The sequence below is a fragment of the Muntiacus reevesi genome, chromosome 3 (genome assembly GCF_963930625.1).
Source record: "Muntiacus reevesi chromosome 3, mMunRee1.1, whole genome shotgun sequence".
NCBI classification, from domain to species: Eukaryota; Metazoa; Chordata; class Mammalia; order Artiodactyla; family Cervidae; genus Muntiacus; species Muntiacus reevesi.
In genome coordinates this window covers 95,604,028-95,625,982 of record NC_089251.1, presented here as the reverse complement: position 1 = coordinate 95,625,982, position 21,955 = coordinate 95,604,028, and the positions used below count along the sequence as shown (strand labels likewise).

The following is a 21,955-nucleotide window of genomic DNA, read 5'->3' as shown; positions in this document are numbered from 1 at the left end:
TCACAGTCCCAGGGAGGAGGGCGCTCCGCGTCGCGCAGGCACGCGTGGGGGCTGCACCAGGGAGCAGAGCAGGGGTGGTTTGGGGGTACCAAGAGGGGGTGCTGCCCCTCGGTTCCCACACAGGATGTGCCTGACTGGCTGGGCACTGAAGCCCACTTCCAGGATGAGCAGTAAGTGGCCCAGGGGTCCCCAGTAGGGAGGTTTGTTTAGTTCAGGGGACCTGATTGGTGGCAAGAAGGATCTGTCAGTTGGGGTGGTGAGAGGGGTTCAGGAGTCTGGTCAAGGTCCTCTCAAAGCAGTTAGATGACAAGGCCACACGCCACTCTCAACCTGCATCCCAGACGCACACCAGAGGTCTGTGCGTTGCAAATAACTGCTCTGGCTTGCGATTCACCTTGCCCTCTCTTTAGAGTCTTTTGATGAAGAGAGTATGTCTTTAGAGTTAGTCCTTTTTATACCTGAATTCATCCCTCACTCCTCCTGGGTGGAAGATGTTGTCTGTACTGTCTTCAGAGTGTCTTCCTATTTGGCAGTTGTCAGTTGGATTCTGAATCTTGCTCAGTCACTCAGTCGTGTCTGACTCTTTGTGACCCCACGGACTGCAGCACACCAGGCTTCTCTGTCCACCACCAACTCCTAGGGTTTGCTCAAACTCTTGTCCATTGAGTCGGTGATGTCATCCAACCATCTCATCCTCTGTCGTCCCCTTTTCCTGCCCTCAATCTTTCCCAGCATCAGGGTCTTTTCCATTGAGTCGGCCCTTCGCATCAGGTGGCCAAAGTACTGGAGCTTCAGCTTCAGCATCAGTCCTTCCATTGAGTATTCAGGACTGATCTCCTTTAGGATGGACTGATTGGATCTCCTTGCAGTCCAAGGAACTGTCAAGAGTCTTCTCCAACACCACAGTTCAAAAGCATCAATTCTTTGCTGATTCTGAATCTGAACTGAATCAAATAAGATCACACATGCATCCCATCTGGAGAAGGAAATGGCAACCCACTTCAGTATTCTTGCCTGGGAAATCCCATGGACAAAGGAGCCTGGCAGGCCGTGGGGTGGCAAAGAGTCAGACAGGATGAGCGACTGAGCACTCATGCCTCCCACGCCATGGTCCTCCTGGAGATCTAACCCCTGGCTGCTTTCTGAGCCCAGTCCTGCCTCTGCTCAACATGAGGCTTCTTTCTCACCAAAATCTCCTTCTCACCACGGCTGTCACAGACCTCCAGCCAGAACCGCTGGGGCCCCTTGGGCACATCCTGAGCAGGGTGTCCACACAGCCGGCTTCCAGCCCAGCTAGCCGGTCTGTGAACTTCTGTGCTCACTTAATTTTGCTGGTGCAACTGTCGGCTCAGAGACAGAGGACTATGCTTTCTGTCTGGTCGGATCCTCCGCAGGCTCTCATGGGGCATAGGGGACAACATAGAAGAAGTGCTGTTGGGAATTCATGGCAGGCATTTAAAGTGAAGCCCAGAAAAGGGCACGATTCTTTTCTTGTTGTTGTGCTTTGTTTTTTAATTTATTTTAATCGGCGTATAATTGCTTTCCCTGGTGGCCCAGGGTAAAGAATCCACCTGCCAATGCAGGAGAAAGGGTGGGGAAGATCTCCTGGAGAAGGAAATGGCAACCTACTCCAGTATTCTTGCCTGGGAAATCCCATGGACAGAGAGGCCTGGTGGGCTACAGTCCATGGGGTTGCAGAGTTGGACGTGACTTGATAATTAAACAACAGCAGCAATACTTGCTTTACAATGTTGTGATCGTTTCTTCCGTCTAATGAAATGAATCAGCTATATATAGCTATACATCCCCTCCCTCTTGAGCCTCCCCACACCGCACCCCCATCCCACCCCTCTAGGTCATCACAGAGCATGAGGCTGGGCTTCCTGTGTTACACAGCAGCTTCCCATTAGGTATCTATTTTACACATTTTTGTTTTGTCACTCAGTCGTGTCCAACTCTTTGCAACCCCACGGACTGTAGCACACCAGGCTTCCCTGTCCTTCACGACCCCCCAAGAGTTTGCTCAAACTCATGTCCCTTGAATCAATTATGCCATCCAACCATCTTGTCCTCTGTCTTCCCCTTCTCCTCCTACGCTCAATCTTTCCCAGCGTCAGAGTCTTTTCCAATGACTCGGCTCTTAGCATCAGGTGGCCAAAGTGTTGGAGCTTCAGCATCAGTCCTTCCAGTGAACGTGCAGGGTTGGTTTTACACATGGTAGTGTATATATGTCAATGCTACTCTCTCTGTCTGTCCCCTTTCCTTCCCCCACCATGTCCACATGTCCATTCTCTACATCTGCCTTTCTATTCCTGAAGGGCAGATTGTTGATAAAGTAGCCAAGGGCATAGCAGCAAGTTGGCATCAAGAATCTTCCATCTGTAACACATAAATGATGTTCCAGATAATGTGATTCAGCTATGGGCTGGCGCCTCCCCTCCCTCGTCGCTGGAATTGCCACAATTTTAATAAACAGAGCTCACTCCGCGCATTCAAGGGACAGTACAATTGCAGGCATAATTTACTCTCCTGTGAGTACTAGTGTTTAAATTCTCAAATTGTCATTGTTTGTGTTGGTTTCTAGCACACGGAAATTGCATAATAGGAATATAACAGCAAAGACCCAGAAAGCTCGCTCTGTGCCGAGCGCGTTCTGAGTTCTCATGTGTCAACTCTTCATCCACACGACCCCCCCACGGCTTACCTCTCCCTCCCGCCTCCAGCATTCATCTTTGTCCTGGGCACAGCCTGTACCCCGAGGTGCCCCCACAGCCCTCTGACCCGCCAGTCATCCCCCTCAGGAATTGCAAGGCCGGCAGCCCCCCACCTTGCACCCCACCACCCTACCGTCAGGGCTGTGGGCTTCCGGCCGGCCCTCCGAGAAAAGACCGTGCGGTGACGTAGCCATTGTTTTCAAGGATCCAGGATGTCTTTAAGAAGAAAGAGTACTGTCATCTGTGAGCGTGAGTCATGCTCCAAAAAACTAAAGGGAGTGGGCTTAAAATAGAATCAAGAGCATCGGAAGGGACTCGGAGAAAGCCAGAATGAGAAGATAATGGCACAGTGAGTACTGTGGCTGCAGAGAGGTGAAAACAGGAGCCTCTAGGTGGGGAGCCCAGGAGACCCCGGAGCCCCTCCCTCCGCCCCTGCCCTTCAGTGGCCACCACGCCTGTCCTCCAGCCCTGGAGCCCTGGCTGCAGGAGGGCAGGGACTTGCCTACTTCGCTCTGCTGCTGGAGGAAGGGGCCAGAACATGGCATCCTGAGCTGGTTGCGGGCAGGTGGATGATGACGTTGTCAACTGAGCCCTCTGGACTCGGCCCCTTCCTCCGAGCCTCCCCTTCCCTGGACCTGTTACAACCACCTGGCTTCTGTGCTCCCTCCCTCCTCCAGCCGCTAGAGGGTCTGAAACAAAAGCAAAGTCCAGCCCACCTTTGTCCATGCCCCCCAGTGGATGCCCTGCTACGCAGGCTCAGCCCTGACTCCCCCAGCCATGCGAAGGCCAGACCCCGCTGCCCTTCCCCTTCCCTCTCCACCTCTCCTCTCCCTTGCTGGGCCATCAGGGCCCCCATCCCCACTTCTGTTTGGGCCTGGACCTCTGCCTGGGGCACCCAGACAGCCTGGTGGACACTGTCTTGTCCCCAGACACCCCCTCTACCGTGAAGATCCCTCCCTCTGGGAACTGTCCCGGGAGATCCTCCATCCCGTCGTTATGGACTCTGCACCCCGTGCTCAACATCCTCCAGGCACCTCCTTTTTATTACTGTTACGGTGCTAGCCACATGGTTCTTTCAGTTCATCACCGTGCTTTTCTTAAAGGCCAGGCACCATCCAATGTCAGGGGTGTGGGTGAGGCAGGCAGAGAACCCACGTCATCACTTGAAAGAAGGAGAAAACTTAGGGTTGTGTCTTGCGTGATTAACAAGCCACCGTCCTGCCTGACACCTGCCGTGTGCCCTTATACCAGCAGCGGACTCAAATCCGCTCCTCTCACCTCACAGCCTCCTCATTCTTCAGTGGAGCAAACTGCAGCTTGGGGGGCAGAGCTGTGCTCACATCCACCCTCAGGGGCTCCCAGCTGCCTCTCCCCTGCTCCCTAGGCCTTACCCCCGGTCAAAGGTGTGCCAGCAAAGGTTGGTATAGTCAAAGCTATGGTTTTTCCAGTAGTCGTGTACAGTTGTGAGAGTTGGACCATAAAGAAAGCTGAACGCCAAAGAATTGATGCTTTTGAACTGTGGTGCTGGAGAAGACTCTTGAGAGTCCCTTGAACTGCAAGGAGATCCAACCAGTCCATCCTAAAGGAAATCAACCCTGAATATTCATTGGAAGGACTGATGCTGAAGCTGAAGCTCCAATACCACCTGATGCGAAGAGCTGAGTCATTGGAAAAGACCCTGATGCTGGGAAGGATTGAAGGCAGGAGGAGAAGGGGAAGACAGAGGATGAGATGGTTGAATGGCATCACTGACCCAATGGACATGAGTTTGAACAAACTCTGGGAGATGGCGATGAACAGGGAGGCAGTCCGTGCGGTTGCAAAGAGTTGGACACAACTGAGCAACTGAAAAACAACAAAGATGTGGCCTTCCCCGGTGGTTACAGATGACACGGATACAGTGGCCAGAGGAGCAAGGGTGAGACGCGGTTCCTGTCGAGAGTGCGGGGCTGTCATAGGCACTTTCTCAGGGGAGATGACTTCAAAGCCAGGACCTGAAGGATGCGCGGGAGTTACTGAGCACCAGGAGAGGGTACAGAATGTTCCAGCCTGAGGGAGTAGCCTGGGGGAAGTCCCAGAGGATGAGCACAGCTGGCAACCTGGAGAAAAGACAGCTTGAGGGGCTGGAGAAGGTCTAGGGGCGGAGGGTATGCTGAGCGGAGCCTGATGAGTGAATCAAGGTATTTGGGCTTGTCCCGGGGGCAGTCGGACAGTCAGAAGCCAACGAAAGGATTTCAGCGAGATGGTGACTTGATCTGATACAAGGCTTCGGGCAGAGTACAAATTGGGCAGAGGACAAAAGTTGATGTGGGAAGACCAGTCTGGCCATTCGCCAGAGATGATGGTCTGGATGAGGGTGGAGGCCATAGAGAAAAAAAGGAATGGATCTGACAGAAACTTTATTAACTTTTTATTTTGTATTGGGGTATAGCCGATTAACCATGTTGTGATAGTTTCAGGTGGAAAGCCAAGGGGCTCAGCCATACATGCATATGTATCCATCTTTCCCCAAACTCCCCTCCCATCCAGGCTGCCGCACAATGCTGAGCAGAGTTCCCTATGCTGTCCAGTAGGTCCTTGTTGGTTATCCCCTTAAAATATAGCCGTGTGTATCAGTCCTTCCCAAACTCCCTAACTATCCCTTCCCCACATCCTTCCGGCAACCATAAGTTCATTCTCTAAATCTGTGAGTCTCTTTCTGTTTTGTAAATAAGTTCATTTGTATCATTTCATCTAAGATTCCTTCTATAAGAGATGTCATAGGATATTTCTCCTTCTCTGTCTTGACTTATTTCACTCAGTATGACAATCCCTTGGATCCGAGAGAATTTGAGGGAGGAAGATCTCACAACATTCAGACATTGGAAGTGAAGATGATAGGGAGAGGTCAAAGATGCCAGCTGGGTGCTGGGTGTGGGCAAGTGACTGCCTAGCAACACAGCACTCGGGGAGAGAAAACACAGGGGGGAGGAGGATACGGCATCAGGGATGTGTGTGGACCCGGGGTCCCCGGGGCATCTGGGAGGCAGATGGAAGGTTAAGCCAGGCCTCCCAAGAGCAAGTCGCCTGCCTGTACAAATGTGGCAGTGTGTACAGTCCGTGCTTGATGCTGCAGGTGGGGATGAGTTTAGGGATGGGTGGAGGCACGCCTGTCTCCTCTCCCTCCCCCCGTGGTCTCCCACCTGTACTGGCAACATGCTGTGCTGTGCAGAGTCACCTCAGTCGTGTCCGACTCTGCGACCCCATGGACTGCAGCCCGCCAGGCTTCTCTGTCCGTGAGATTCTCCAGGCAAGAATACTGGAGTGGGTTGCCATGCCCTCCTCCAAGGGATCTTCCCAACCCAGGGATCAAACCTGGGTCTCTTAAACCCCTGCACTGATTGGCAGGCAGATTCTTTACCACTAGCCACCATAAATTTAAATCACCCCATGTGCTGTGACCACATGGGGTGATTTAAATTTCAATTAGAATAATTAAATACAATTAAAAATTCTGTCTTCGGGGGAATTCTGTGGTGGTCCATTAGTTAGGACTTAGTACTTTCATTGCCAGAGCCCCAGTTCAATCCCTGATTGGCGAACTCAACTCCCAAGGAGTGGGTACAAAAAAAATATATATATATATATATATATATCAGTTCAGTTCAGTCGCTCAGTCGTGTCCGACTATTTGCGACCCCATGAATCACAGCACGCCAGGCCTCCCTGCCCATCACCAACTCCCGGAGTTTACTCAAACTCAAGTCCATCGAGTCGGTGATGCCATCCAGCCATCTCATCCTCTGTCGGCCCCTTCTCCTCCTGCCCCCAACCCCTCGCAGCATCAGGGTCTTTTCCAATGAGTCAATATATATATATATGTCTTCAACCACACTAGCCCCATTTCAAGTGCTCAGAAGCCATGTGGCTCGTGGCTTCCCTAGTGGCCAGGGCAGGTTACAGACCACTCCTGTCATCACAGACCACTCTAGTGGCCAGCACTAGGTCCAGGCTCTATTGGATTTGTGTCCACAGGTGCCCAGGTCCTCAGAAGAAAACGTACAATTCCCTAGATTAGCTACCTTTGAGAAGTCAACAGGCAGCTGTTGGCTGGCCTCAGGGTGAGAGGAGGTGCTTCGCAGGAGTGGTTGGCCTCACGCTCGGGCTCCACGTCAGCCACAGGGCCCAGCTAGAACCTGGGAGTCTCGGCACACCAGGCTCCTCTTCGTGTTTATCTGGCCTAAGTCTGAATTCTTTCTCAGGCCCATGGGCAATAATAGCATGTTTGCATCTGAGCGAGTAAACCCTTCTAGATGACAATTCGTGACCACAGAGTCTCCACAGAGAATCAGATCTGGAGCTTCTCATTTCAGAATTCAGTTCTGAGTCGTCAAGAAGGTTCAGTTTCTGCTCTTGCTTTTGTTTTCCATCTTCGTGGAGTGTGTACCTTTGTTCTTTTCTTTTCCAGTCGGATGTCATGGATCAGAATTTGTTAAATTTCCTTCCAGAGCAAGAACACTCAGAAGTCTATAAAATGCTCTCTTCCCATATGCTTGTGACGGACACCCCTTCCCCAGAATACTTAAAATGTAAGTTTAACTTCACTGATTTTATGAGAGAGAAAGATAAGGATCATATATTAGAAAGGAAGATTAAGAGTCTACAGCCATACCATCCTTAAGGCGCCCGATCTAGTCTGATCTCAGAACCTAAGCAGGGTTGGGCCTGGTTAGCACTTGGATGGGAGAAAGGAAGTTAGAATGAATTAAGAAGGGAGGACTAATTTTAAAAATAATTTTCCTTGTGACTCAGAACATTTCCAAGATCCTTAGAGGTATATTTTAAGTTTAAAGCTAAAACTGGAGTTTGGAATATGTAAGACATTGAACTTTTATGTGGAAATTTTGAAAAGCACAGAGTTTTAGAATAATAACTTGGTTTTGCATGTGATAACAAGAGATTACCTTTTTTTCATATGAGAGCCTTTTAGTAATAAAGGATACAAAAATCACTGAATAATCTGTTTATTTTGGAGGACGCTAGAAAACTAGATTTGTATGATACTAAGTAACCAACTAAAAACTGAATAATTAGGTCAAAACTCTTTTCTGAGGCTGTCATCTGATTATTTATATACATTTACAGATTTTGCAGAATTTTAAAGTTTTTATCAAAATCAGCAACTCGGATAGAAAGCTGGCCTGGTCACTTAATGAAGTGCGTCTTTTGATGATGATAGCAACAGTGCCTTATACTTATTCAAGCCTTAGTTCATTTTGCATGAATAATTTGGCCTGTTGTACATCTGATTTTCCTTCAAAGCAAAGTGGAAAGATTAAATTAAAGAGAGCAGCTCTATGTGAGCAGCTTTATTTTAATATACCATATGAAAACGACCAGAACTAATCAATGCTGACAGAACCAACCGCAGACATCTGTGATTAAATTAAGACTAATTGGCTCTGAGTACGGGATGCAAACTATCTATAAACTATGGAGCGGAAAAACCTATGTTGCCAAGGTTATAAAACCATGTCCGAAAGTCAGCTATAACGAGACAACTAGCCCGGTCATGTGTTGACCAGACCCTGTGAGTTTCCCAAGATGCCTCTTGTTTAGTCTAGAATCATTGGTGTAATGCTTTTATTCCCTTTCTCTCCTTTTTTTCCTTTAACGGCCCAGCTGACAACGATTTAGAGTTTTATTGCCATCTTCTCAGAGGCAGCTTGAACCCAAAGGAATTTCCAACTTATGAATACATAAAATTTGTAGGAAATTTTCGCTCCTACAACAATGGTAAGCATTCATTGTCATACAGTTGCGGTGGTTGTGTTGGTTTTTCTCCTGCAGACCTGCCCGGGGGCGATAGTATCGCCGTGGGGAGGACCAGGGAGAAGATGTGCCTTCCACATTTGCACGTGGATTTCTGTGTTCCAAAGATGTGTTTTTGTTGCTCATAAATGGGTATCGCCCATTCGGGAAGAACACACCCCCACACCTGTTTATGCCAGTGCATTACGTGCCGCCAAAAGGCACGTTATTCATTTATTTATTTTCAGGCTAATGGAATAGTTCTGTGCTGCGAGAAACAAACAGCAGTTAATAAAGAACAGGCTCAGCCTACACACAGCCAAACAGGGCTTCGCTGTGACAAGAGGATGCGTAACCTTGGTGTCTGCATTTTTATCCTCCTTTATACAGAAGTGCCTAGAGCTTCAGTCCATGGGCCTTCTGGGCTTCCCTGGTGGCTCAGAGGGTAAAGAATCTGCCTGCAAAGCGGGAGACCATGTTCGATCTCTGGGTTGGGAAGATCCCCTGGAAAAGGGAATGGCTATCCACCCTCGTTTTCTTGCCTGGGAAATCCTATGGCCAGAGGAACCCTGGCAGGCTATAGTCTGTGGGGTCGCAAAGAGTCAGACATGACTGAGTGACCAACTTTTCACAGGGTCCTCGTGTTCATTCTGGACGTGGTCCTTTTATAAGGAGCCGCCCACCTCCATTAGATGAATTATCAAACTGCATCAGCCAAGCAGTAAAATGATGCTTTCTGGAATTACCCAGATAACTCATTGTATCCAAACTCTCACTTAAACTTAACCCTTCTGTTTTACTTTTGACCCCAAAATGAGAACACAGGCCTGATGCCAGAGATTCAGAAACACAAGCTCCAGAGCACAGCCCCCACTGAGGAGCCCGGCTCAGAGTGGCCAGTCCTCAAAACCCGACACAAGACACCTCATTTTGAAAGCTCTAGCATTTCATAAAACAGCAAAGTTGGCGGGGTGGGGACAGAAAGCAGTGTTGATAGGAAATGGTGAAAAGAGAGCAAAGGGAAGGAAAAAGCACATACAAATACAGAAAGATAAGGGGCGATGGGAAGGACGGACAGGCGGGTGGGTGACAGGGGTACTGATGAAGACCCCCTGACTGGTGCCGCTTCGCTTGCTGTTGGCTCTGACCCATGATCAAGTCTATCACCCCCATCAAATTAGTCCCAGAGTTTCCAATAGAAGCATCCAGAGTTTTGACCCTGAGTCCTAATGCTGGGCTCACCAGGATGTCTCCTCCAGCCTCAGAAGATCCCTGTTGTATGTTATTTGCATAAAATACAGGATTTGCTTAAAAGGCTGCAAAGATTTGCTGAACAGCATAATCCTCCAGGCCCAGCATTCAGGGCTGATTCCTGGATGATGGGCTCCATGGCCAATCTGGGGCCCTTCTGAGAAGCTCCCCCATTCCTAGAGCTCGGGGTGTTTGAGTGGTTGGAAGTGGTAGCAGGTCAGCCTTCCCCGGTATGTGTGTGTTAGTTGCTCAGTCATGTCTGACTCTTTGCAATGCTATAGACTGTAGTCCTCCAGCCTCCTTTGTCCATGGGATTCTCCAGGCAAGAATACTGGAGTGGATTGCCATGCCCTTCTCCAGGGGATCTTCCTGATCCAGGGATCAAACCCAGGTCTCCTTAATTGCAGACAAGTTCTTTACCATCTGAGCCACCAGGGAAGCTCCAGGGAACCCCTAAATCTGGGCAAATCAGGGTGAAGTCAAGGCTCGCCCACGTCTAACCTGACTCATCTGAGAGGCTTTCGTGAACCACATGGGATACAAGCGTAATGAGCCACACAACTAAGTAAAGAAACTGACCCAAGAGGCGCCCCATGACAAAGTCAATTTGGTGCCAACCTGGTGCCCATGTGTCCCTGGGCAAGGGAGCTTGTTACCATGCAGATTTCCCGGGTGTCCCTGGAAGATTCTAGTTCAGGAGACCTGAGGGTGGGGCTGGGACTGAGCAGAAGGAAAAGAGCCTTGGGGTTCTGATACAAAGGGACTTTGAGAAACTGTCCCGTTGTAATCCTAAAGTCCATTGCTTGCATAGGAGTTTTTAAAATTTATTTTTATTGAAGGATAGTTGCTTTACAATATTGGTTTGATTTCTGTCTTACATCAACATGAATTAGCCATAGGTGTATATATGTCCCCTCCCGCTTGAACCTCCCTCCTACCTCCCACCTTTTCCCACCCCTCTAGGTTGTTACAGAGCCCTAGTTTCACTTCCCTGAGTCACACAACAAATTTCCATTGGCTATCTATTTTACATTTGATAGTGTATATGCTTCTATGCTACTTTCTCCAGAGGAGCCTGTCTGGCTACAGTTCATGGGGTCTTAAAGGGTCAGACACGACTGAAGCAGCTTAACACATGCTTCCATGCTACCTTCTCCATTCATCTCACCCTCTCCTCCTCCCCTAACCCTTGTCCATAAGTCTGTTCTCTGTGTGTACATCTCCACTGCTGCCCTGCATAGGAATTTTAACGACACTCCTCTTGCTTACGGAGCTCTTCCAGGCAAACTCTGTCCTTGAATTAAGTGTTGGTTGGATGTTGCTTAAAATGTGTGCAGTGGCCATAATGCCACCTGCTGGGGTAGCAGCTTATCCTCATTGGCTGCGTGCAAGGAAGGGCTCCCAGAGTGCCAAGACTATGGAAATTATGGGATGCTGTTCCCATGTGTCTCCATGACAACAGTGCACATGCTGCATGAAGGGTACCAGGTTGTGATTGGCTGGTGAGCAGTGCTATCCTGTGAATTTACATTTCCACGACTCTCATTAAGATGCTACTGAACACTGCTTTGAAACTTCCTGTCATTTATCACATTTTAGAGGGTTTCAGGGAAATAGCCTGGCTTCATTGAGAATACCTGAGACTTTTCATTTTTTTTAACTAACAAGGTTTTATTTTCAAGTTGAGACAATATTTGTTTGCCTAAAACAATGTGTGGAAATCATGTGTGATTTTTTTTAATTTTGAAACTGTTGTTGCTAAAAACACACAGCATGAAAAGTGGAAAATTTTTTTAAAAAGTGGAAAATTTTAAACCAAAAATCTAAAACCAGTTTGTCTTTCCAGAGCCTGCTAAACAAACCAAAGTTAGGGGGTCTTTCTTGAAAAAAGAGTCTCCCAGTGTAATTGTAGAAAAGCTGAAGTCTGATTCTCACTCAGATTAAAACAGTAAAATATGTCAGACGAATGAATTTCTGAGATGGAACCCTATGTGATCACCAACATCCAGCCATTTTTTATCTCTCAAGTAAGGCTTAATGTAAGAAATCATTCAAATTTGGTTCTGTAGGTTTGCTTCTCAATAAACATGAAATAATGGAATAATAAAAACAGCTTACCTTAGGAAGGTTTCCTTAGCCCCAGGTCCTGGACTCAGTCCTGACACTGGTCATCTCATTGAGTCCTGCCAGCAGTCTCTTGAGATTGTCCTAATGACATTATCCTTTTTTTTTTTTTAATTGAAGAATAGTTGATTCACAATGTTATATTAGTTTCAGGTATACTGCACAGTGATTCAGTAATACATATATGTGTATATATGTACATCCCAGATGGTGCTAGTGGTAAAAAAAAAATCCTCCTGCCAATACAGGAGATGCAAGAGATGCAGATTGGATCCCTGGGTCAGAAAGATCCCCTGGAGGAGGAAATGGCAACCCACTCCAGTGTTCTTGCCTGGGAAATCCCATGGACAGAAGAACCGGGTGGGCTACAGTCCATGGAGTTGCATAGAGTCAAACGCAACTGAGGGGCTGAGCACGCATATGTATGTGCATATATGGATTAAATATGTATGTGTGTATATATATGAATGTTGAAAGTGTTAGTTGCTCAGTCATGCCCAACTCTTTGGAATCCCACTGACTGTAGCTCACCAGGCTCCTCTGTCCATGGAATTCTCCAGGCAAGAATACTGGAGTGGGTAGCCATTCCCTTCTGCAGGGTATCTTCCCAACCCAGGGACTGAACCCAAGTCTCTCACATTTCAGGCAGATTCTTTACCATCAGAGTCACCAGGGAATCCCTATATATGAATATATATATTTTTTTCTTTTCCCTTATAGATTATTACAAAATACTGAGTATTATTTTTTGTGCTCTACAATAGGTCCTTGTTGGTTATCTCTTTTATATGCAATACTGTGTATATGTTAATCTCAAACTCCTAATTTATTCCTCCCCACCACCAGGTTTCCCCTTTGGTAACCATTAGTTTTGTTTTCTAAGTCAGTGAGTCTGTTTCTGTTTTGTAAATAAATTCACTTGTATCTTTTTCTTTTTAGATTTCAAAGATGAGTGATATTTGATATTTGTCTCTGACTTAACTTCACTTAGTATGATAATCTCTAGGTCCATCCATGTTGCTGCAAAGAACCTTATTTCATTCTTTTTATGGCTGAGTAGTTTGTTTATTTGTGTGTTTTTTTTCTTTTTTTGGCTGTGCTGGGTATTCATCGCTGCACCGGTTTTTCTCTAGTTGCAGCAGGTGGGGGCCACTCTGGTTATGATACACAGGCTTCTCATTGCTGTGGCTTCTCTTGGTTGCGTGGGCTCCAGGGCAGACAGTCTTCAGTAGATGTGGCATGTGGGCTCAGTAATTGCAGCTCCCAGGCTCTTGAGTGCAAGTTCAATAGTCATGGTCCACAGCCTTAGTTGTTTCACATCATGTGGGATCTTCTCGGATCAGGGATTGAACCTGTGTTTCCTGCGTTGGCAGGCAGATTCTTTACCACTCAGCCACCAGGGAAGGCTGGGGTGTATGTGCCTTTTCAAATTATAGTTTTCTCCAGATATATGGCATTATTCCATCTTAACAAAGGAGGAAATTGATACAGAAAAGAGTTAAGTCTCAGGCGCACAGGTGGGACATGCAGGACCCACATCCAGAGCAAATCTAACCCAGAACTCATATTCTTAACTTCAGTGCTTTGCTGCTCCCTACAAATCTAGCTGGAAATTGCACATTTAAATGCAAACACAGGCCTCTCCCTGGCACCTAACATCCTGTAGGTCCACAATGTTTGTTCCTGTGCACATCAGGCGTCCTGGATGTTTAGGTACCAGGATGTTTAAGAGTGCCTTAGACTTAAGTCAAATACAGACACACAGACATGGAAAGGACTGTGATGAAGGAATAGGCTTATACCCACAGATCCCTAGACCTGCACACCACCAGAGGTTCCAGGGCAAGCCAGGGGCAGAGGGTGTTGATGAAATGTGGGTGAGAGCCTCTATCATGGTTTCTGTGGAAAAGAACAGGTGAAGCAGAGCTTGGGCTTGGCTGGTTTGAATAGTTTCAGCAGGCTTTGAGGTATAAGGGCTTCCCTGGTGGCTCAGGGAAAAGTCTACCTTGCCACTGCAGGAGATGAGGGTTTGATCTCTAGGTTGGGAATCTCCCCTGGAGAAGGAAATGACAACCCACTCTAGTATCCTTCCCTGGGCAATTCTATGGACAGAGGAGTCTGGTGGGCTATAGTCCTTGGGGGTCACAAAAGAGCTGGACATGACTGAGCAACTGAAAAACAACTTGGGGTTAAGGGCTGTCCCCATTGCCTGGTCCTGGTGTGATCTGGGCAGGTGGAGAGCGGCTCAGAGTGTGCGAGCCAGATGGAGATGTTTGGGGGGTGTGAGCACTGGATGGGTTGGTTTGCGTCTGAAAAGTACACCAGAAATGAGTGGTTTACTATCTCTAGTTGTCTGACCTGGGGAGGAGCAGTCCCTCTAGCTCAGTCAGGCCCCAGAATTCAAAACATCAAATACAGAAACATAATTATTACACAGGCCACCCCACGCAACTTCCCAAGGTCCCAGGCAGGCTCAGGGTGAGAGCAACATGTAAAGGGTAGAAGGGATGGCATCAATTAGAATCAGTTTTATTTAATCAGATACCTGCTTATACTTTGAGGAACTATTAATATATAGGAAACCCAACGTGGGTCCATTACCGTGGAAAGTCCTATTATTTCTGTAGGGCTGACTAATTTGAGACGCATTGTCTGATTCTATTTGACTTTATAAATTTTTATTTATTTTTATGTTTATTTAATTTTGGCTGCGCTGGGTCTTCACTGATGTGCGGGTTTTCTCTATTTGCGATGAGCAGGGGTTACTTTTCGCTGCAATGCCTGGGCTTCTCACTGCAGTGGCTTCTCTCGTTGCGGAGCACAGGCTCTAGAGCCCTGGCCAGTAGTTGTTGTCCACGGGCTCAGCTGTCCCGAGGCATGTGAGATCTTCCCGGACCAGGGATTGAACCTGTATCCCCTGCATTGGCAGGCAGATTACCAGCCACTGAGCCAACAGGAAGTCCCTGGTGAATTCTTTTTTGATGCCTGGAAAGAGGAAATACTGAATTTACTCACCTGTGGACTCATCACCACCCTTCCCGGGCCCACACAGTCCATACCTGACACATATATAAGTGCCTGATAGAGGCAGGTTGATGTAGACTGAGGCTCCAGGTCCTCAGCCCTGGACACACAGGTGCTGGGGGAAGAGCCAGGGTTTAGGCCAAAGACTTCTGGCTCGAGGGGAGCCGAGGACAGAGTACTCCTTGACGGAGCTGAGAGTACCCTCCAGAGATGGAGGGCGGCTTCCTGGAAGGCTCTGGCCACGTCTTTGGCCTTAAACCCAAGGTGAAGTTGAAATCCACCTTTATGTGCGCTGGGTGAAGTGGAGTGTGTACCTTCCCGTGCCCTGTGAGCTGTCTACACAGGCAGGCCTCCTGACTGGTGCTGAGTGGTCAGGGACGGTGGTCCCTGGCCTCCATTCACTCCCCATTGAGCTCCCTTCCCAGCTGGGCTCTCCAGGTGTTGGGAGGCCAGTGGCCCCCTTCCTGACATCCTTCTCGGGCCCCTCACTTGCCCCTCTACCCCACTCGGAGAACTGTCCCTGACACCCTCTCCCAGCCTAGAGCTTGTCTCACCAACTGTCTGATGGAACTGACTGCTTCTCCAGGCTTGTATCCACAGGAACCCTCGGGCCTCAAGCCAAAAGGCCCCAGTGACATGTGTGGAGTGCAGGGTCAGGGAGAGAGGGTGGCACCGAACCAGAGAGGAGACCCGCACGTCGTGTCGATGAAGATGCCATCTGCTCACCTGCTCAGATCCTCTGGCTCTGTGACCCTGGGAGGTGGAAGAGGAGCGGACAGAGCACCTTGGCCCTTGTTGACAAGCTTGAACCTCTCACTGGGTGTTTCCAGGTTCACACATCAGTTGTGCTACATTTCCCCCTACCCCCACCCGTGGACACAAACGTACCAACTGTTGCCTAAATGAGCTGTGTGCTAAGTCGCTTCGTGTCCAGCTCTTTTGTGACCCCATGGACTGTAGCCAGTCAGACTCCTCTGTCCATGGGATTTCCCAGGCAAGTATACTGGAGTGGGTTGCCATTCCCTTCTCCAGGGGATCTTCCCAACCCAGGGATGGAACCCACATCTCTAATGTCTCCTGCCTGCGTTGGCAGGCAGATTTTTTTTCTGTTCTTTTTACCACTAGAGCCAGCTGAGAAGACCAAATACTTGACCAAAATGGCATGTCTTGGTCACTCCTTGAGACTCCATCATTTGCCACAGATGTTCTAGGTGACAGAGGGCAAACAGGACTTCCCATCTTTAACCTAGATTTTTAATCACTGTGAAGACCTGTATGTCAGGAAGTGAGACGAGAAAGTATCAGTCATTTTCTGCGAATTGTTTCACCATGAGCAGTGTCTATCCTACTCCGTGAGAAGCTTCCAGAAGGAATCTGAGCTGGGCAGTAGAATCACTCGTCTCATCCTGTCCCCATAAAAAGTCCACTCTCTGACCCTTGCCATGTGGCTTGGAGCCCTGGGGTGAACTTGGTCAGAGCAGCCTCCGGGCCACCTCTGCCCTGCCCACTGTTTCCAGAATAGAGTTGAAAGAAAATCACTTCATCTGGAGATATCTTTGTCCAGACACAGATTTCTTTTTTTATTGCTTTCAAATAAATACCGCCCCCCAACCCCTAACCAAGTCCTGCTGCCCAGCCGCACACACTGATGGGGAGGAACTGCCCAGGCAAGTTTCAAAGGTGTAGGAGCAGTCTCTGCTGGAAGGGGTCCTAAGAGGCAGGTCCCAGTTCCTGAAAGAACTTGACGCCAGGAAGTAGGCTATCCTCCCTGGGAGCCCAACCTCCACCCCCAGATTTGGATCTCACTGTGCTTCAGACTGAAATCCAGAAAGTAGTGTTTCAAAAGTGGCTGGTGCAGCTCCAAATAGGTCATCCTCAGCAAACATTCCACTCTGGGTTTTCCACAAACCACATGGCAGAGGGTGCAAATTTCCCTGCCCTCATTTCACCTACTCGCCTCTAATCATGGGGCTTCCCGGGTGGCGCTAGTGATGAAGAACTTGCCCGCCAATGCAGAAGACATAAGAGATGCAGGTTTGATCCCTGGGTTGGGGAAGATCCCCTGGAGAAGGGCATGGCAACCTACTCCAGTGTTTTTTGCCTGGAGAGTCCCATGGACAGAGGAGCCTGGTGAGCTACAGTCCATGGAGTTGCAGAGAGTTGGACATGACTTGTCAGGCACCCTGACTGCACAAACAGATTTGAAACGCCGGCAGAAGTGGATGCTTTCCAGCTTTCGACACGATGCCAGTCTGTTCCGTGGGGTTTCTGTAGGTTGCCTCATTTTCTGCCTTTGGCGTTTGGGGATTTTTGTTTGTTTGTTTTTTGGTTTTTCTCCTGAGCTGAACTAATTGAGACATCTCAGTGAAGGCAACCAGCCACCTGCCCGCCAGACCTCACTGGTAGTGGGGACGTGCGTTTCACACTAAATGACAGCTTCCTGGAGGGAAGTCTGATCTCTCTGTCCCAGGCCCCCAAGAGTAAGAAACAGTATCCCTTCCACCCACACAGGGATGTACAGCGTCCTTCTCCGGAAAGATCAGTGCTGCCAGATTAGATTGCAAAGGAATCAGGTTCACAATCAAGAACAAATTGTTACCCAAGGACATTGTCCTGTGTGAGTATCTAATAAGATGGAGTGGTGAGGAATGATCAGAACTGTTATCAACCCCATCGCTCTGCTTATTTCAGCCCTGACAGCAGGGAACTTTGTATGGGTTGTGCAATAACTGTGATTAAAACACACACAAGATATGCACTTGGAAGATGGGATGAGGGCCTGTTCACTTCCACAGACACCCAGTGATCAGGTCAACCATCTGGGGGAGATCTTGTTTATGCCCTCACAAGTTTCTGGCCCTGACAAATATTCATTTTAATTGACGAATACCAGGAGAGAGGAGAAACTCAAGACTTGTATTTGCCCATTAGGGTGATTTTTTTTTTCAGTCCAGCACATTGCAGGCCCCTGGTTCCCTCATGTGGCTCTCAATCTTTCTCTGATATCATTTTTCCACATGCCAGACAGAACTGGCAGAAGAAAAAAAGAAACCACACATTACCCCCAGCAAGCTGGGTGGCGGTCCAGACTGAAAACCACACAGCATTCTTCTGCCGCTGCTCTCAGAGCCCAGTCTACTTTTCACAACCCATCCTGGGAAGGATGCTGTGAAGAGAGAAAGAGAGTCCGGAAAGAGCGAGTAACTAGCAGGAGATGACTTCTCTTGAAAGTGCAGAAAATTTTTTTCCCCTTCACATTCTAACACTCCAGCCCAAACATTGTGGATGTTCATCACAAATGAAATTTAGGGACCTCATTGTTCCTTTAACAAACCTCCTCATTGACTATTTCACATCTTCCCAGACACCTACCAGCCTTTTTTTTCATTTGTTCCAAGAAGTGCGGGGAAAGCTATTTGTCACTCTGCTTGTGTACGTGTGGGCTTCCCTGCTGGCACAGTGCTAAAGAATCCACCTGCTGATGCAGGAGACACGAGAGACACACGTTCGATCCCTGGTTTGGGAAGATCTCCTGGAGAAGGAGATGGCAACACACTCCAATATTCTCACCTGGAGAATTCCACAAACAGAGGAGGGCTATAGTCCATGGGGCTGCAAAGAGCTGGACACAGCTGAGCAACTGCGCCATGCACGTTTATGAACTATTGGGCTTCCCAGGTAGCTCAGGTGGTAAAGAATCCACCTGCAATGTGGGAGACCCAGCTTCAATTTTCAGGATTCCAAAACCAAGAGAGCCCCAAGGTTCAGTGGAGGACATATTACTGCATACACAGGGAGAGTAGAAAGATGAACCAAACTGTAGGGCAGCAGGGGAGATGCAGAAGAGAGAACAGACCTGTGGACACAGTGGGGAAAGGAGAGGGAGGGATGCATCGAGAGAGGAGTTTCAGGAGCTATAGGAAAACACAGCAGCAGTCCACGAACGTTAGCCGCTCAGTCGTGTCCAACTCTTTGCAACCCCATGGACTGTAGCCCTCTGTCCATGGGACTTTCCAGGCAAGAATACTGGAGTGGGTGGCCATTTCCCCCTCCAGGGGATCTTCCCAACCCAGGAATCAAACCCACATCTCCTGCCTGGCAGATGGATTCTTTACCACAAAGCCAGCAAGGAAGCCCCATACACAGAACATGTCCCCTGTAAAATGTACAGAAAATCGCTAAAAAATATAATTTGGTGAGCATGTTCTCAGTTATAGAACATACTGATACTAAATCTGTTGGGAATAATTGTTTCCCTCAAAATAATCTAGTTATAGCACCCAGAGTCTCCTTTACATCTGATGCAAAGTTCAGAGGGGCTTCCTCCTATCTCAGTTGGTAAATAATCTGTCTGCAGTGCAGGAGACCTGGGTTCAATTCCTGGATGGGGAAGATCCCCTTGGAGAAGGAAATGGCAACCCACTCCAGTATTCTTGCCTGAAGAATCCCATGGACAGAGGAGTATGGCAGGTTACAATCAATGGGATCGCAAGAGTTTGACGTGACTTTGCAACTAAACCACCAAACCACCACCACCAAAGTTCAGTACTGATTTTGGGGACTATTTCCTAATGTGTTGTATGAGGAGGCAGAGTTCACAATTAAATATGACTCTAGTATATCACACAGGAAACCTGGGTTCGATCCCTGGGACAGGAAGATCCTCTGGAGAAGGGAATGGCAATCCATTCCAGTGTTCTTGCCTGGAAAATTCCATGGACAGAGCAGCCTGGTGGGCTGCAGTCCGTGGGATCACAAAGAGTCAGACACGACCGAGCAACTAACACTACTGCTACTGCTAGTATATCACAGTCCCCGCACACAATAAATCAGTTTGTTACAGATGAAAACAAATCATTCTTTGATTATTTGTGTTAATGGGATGCAAAGAAATACTGGATAATTTTAAAAGGCAAATAACCACAAAATGACTTATCTTTGACAGTGTACTGGATTTTATTATTGCACAGGATATAAATGGGATAAAATACTTTTGTGAATAATACATCTCAAACAAAACAATGAAAATGAGGCCACCCTGTAATGATTCACAGGATTGTACTCAGACCGCTTTTGAGTAACTCCGGGATGCGGAGCAGGAATTCATCACTTTCCTATCTGTCATCGGTTAGTGCTGTGTGTCTGTTGGTGGCAGGGAAAGGAGTCTGGAAAGGGTCAGAAATCTGGGAAGACGGGCCTTTGCCTTCCTTGAGTGGTTAATCCTTCTGAGAGGCTCTCGAAGCCAATTGTAATTAGATCTATTTTTTCCTATGACTGAAGTTGAAACAACTAATTAAGTCCTTAATTAATGTTTTTCAACCACCTTGGGAAGTGCCAGAGAAGTTACTCTAAGTGTTCCCTATTACTCAGAGGTCCCTGGGCACAGCCTGCTCTTGTTGACTCTAGAACATGCGAGAAAGCTCATGCTGGGAGTACAAGGCATTTCAGAGGCAACAGACAAAATGTTGACAGTGTCTTCTTCCCCCTGACTCCCCCCAAGGTTTTCTCCTTGCCCTCTGTTTTAACTTTCAGTCTTCGTTTTTCACCTTTGCTCAAGACTTCATCTGCTTAAGGCTTCTGGGGGTGGAAGCTTGTTTAGAAAGGGAGTTTGTTCAGTTTCAAGCCCGTCTGTGAAATATCCAACTTATCAAGTGCAGACTCAGGGCAATCATGAGATGTCCCTCCTGGGGTGCATTTTCTTCTTTAAAACCTTCAAAGTGATAAAAGGACTGATAAAAACCACCTTGGGAGGTAGTCAGGCCAACGGCAAGGTCTGTAAAACATCCACATTTCCACGATCCGAGGCTCTACCCCTTGAAGGAGTTATCGGGGGCTGGTGTTCACCACCCCATCCTCCTCACAGTAAATCACCCGGGAGTTGCTAACTGACATGAATTTAGCAATCGAAAAGATCACTCAAACTAGTTCGTGGTTTGTGTGTGTGTGCGCTTGTATCTGACTCTGCAAACCCATGAACTGTAGCCCGCCAGGCTCCTCTGTCCATGGAATTTTCCAGGCAAGGATACTGGAGTGGGTTGCCATTTCCTACTCCAGGGGATCTTCCCAACCCAGGGATCAAACCATGTCTCCTGGCCCAGGCAGGCAGATTCCTTATCACTGCACCACTGAGAAGACCAGGTCATGGTATAGAGACAGATTCAAGAGATTTTCTCTTAAATTCTTGGGATGTCCTCGGATGTTCGTTTGGAAGGTCTTGCTATTCTGAAAGAGGAAAGAGGATTTTATTAGGTTCTTATCAGGCAGGCAATGTCTCTAGATTCAGGCAGAGAGGATCTTTCACATCTGGGAAGTTTGTAAATGTCTTTTTTTTTTTATGACGCAGATGTTCACATCTGCAGAGCCTTCCCTTGTGTGGGTTTGTTTTCCTTTCCCCTGGTGACTTCCTTGGCCCACCCGACAAATTAATCTGCAATGATCTAAGCCAGAGACCGACAGATGTAAATTCTCTCAGGCCCAGTCTGTTTTGTTTTCCTCACTTTATGTTCATGTTTGGAAACATTTATTAGTATTTACGTGAAGGCATTCAGAGAGTATGCTTGGTAAAATGGGTGTGTTCCTGTTGGTGGGTAGCCGACCACTGTAGATGGAAGACCCAGTATATGGATTCACCTAGAAACCTGTAAACATGGAAAGCAAAAAATTACTGGAAAGCCAAAGAAAGTCTCACAGGTTTCATTTCAGAAAACAATTTTCTGATGCTTTTTATGTTCAAATTGGAAAACATAACTATATCTTAACTTACAAGCTCAGAAATATGCAGGATATAATCAACTACATTTCAAAAAGAAAGAGGTAATGTAGATTATCTAGAATAGTAATCCTCAACCCTGGCTGCATGTTAGTAAATTGGGGGAGGTTTTCTTGTTTTTTTAAAGAAACATTTTAGGGACTTTTCCTGTCCATGGTTAAGATTTGACCTTCCAATGCAGGGCTGCAGGTTTGATCCCTGCTTGGGGAACTAAGATCTTGCGTGCTTCTTGAAAAAAAAAAAAAAAAAATCAAAACATAAAACAGAAGCAATATTGTAACAA

The 21,955-nt window shown here is 47.7% G+C and overlaps 1 protein-coding gene across 7 annotated transcripts in view; it reads left to right on the top strand.

Annotated features, from left to right (window-relative positions):
• Positions 1–21,955, top strand: part of NPAS2 (neuronal PAS domain protein 2) — a 190,256-nt gene that overhangs the window by 126,265 nt on the left and 42,036 nt on the right. For all 7 annotated transcript variants that reach the window (XM_065929716.1, XM_065929714.1, XM_065929717.1 and 4 more), the window contains exons 6-7: positions 7,162–7,282; positions 8,376–8,489. In XM_065929716.1, the coding sequence (XP_065785788.1) occupies positions 7,162–7,282; positions 8,376–8,489 (235 nt within the window). The remainder of the gene's footprint in view (positions 1–7,161; positions 7,283–8,375; positions 8,490–21,955) is intronic.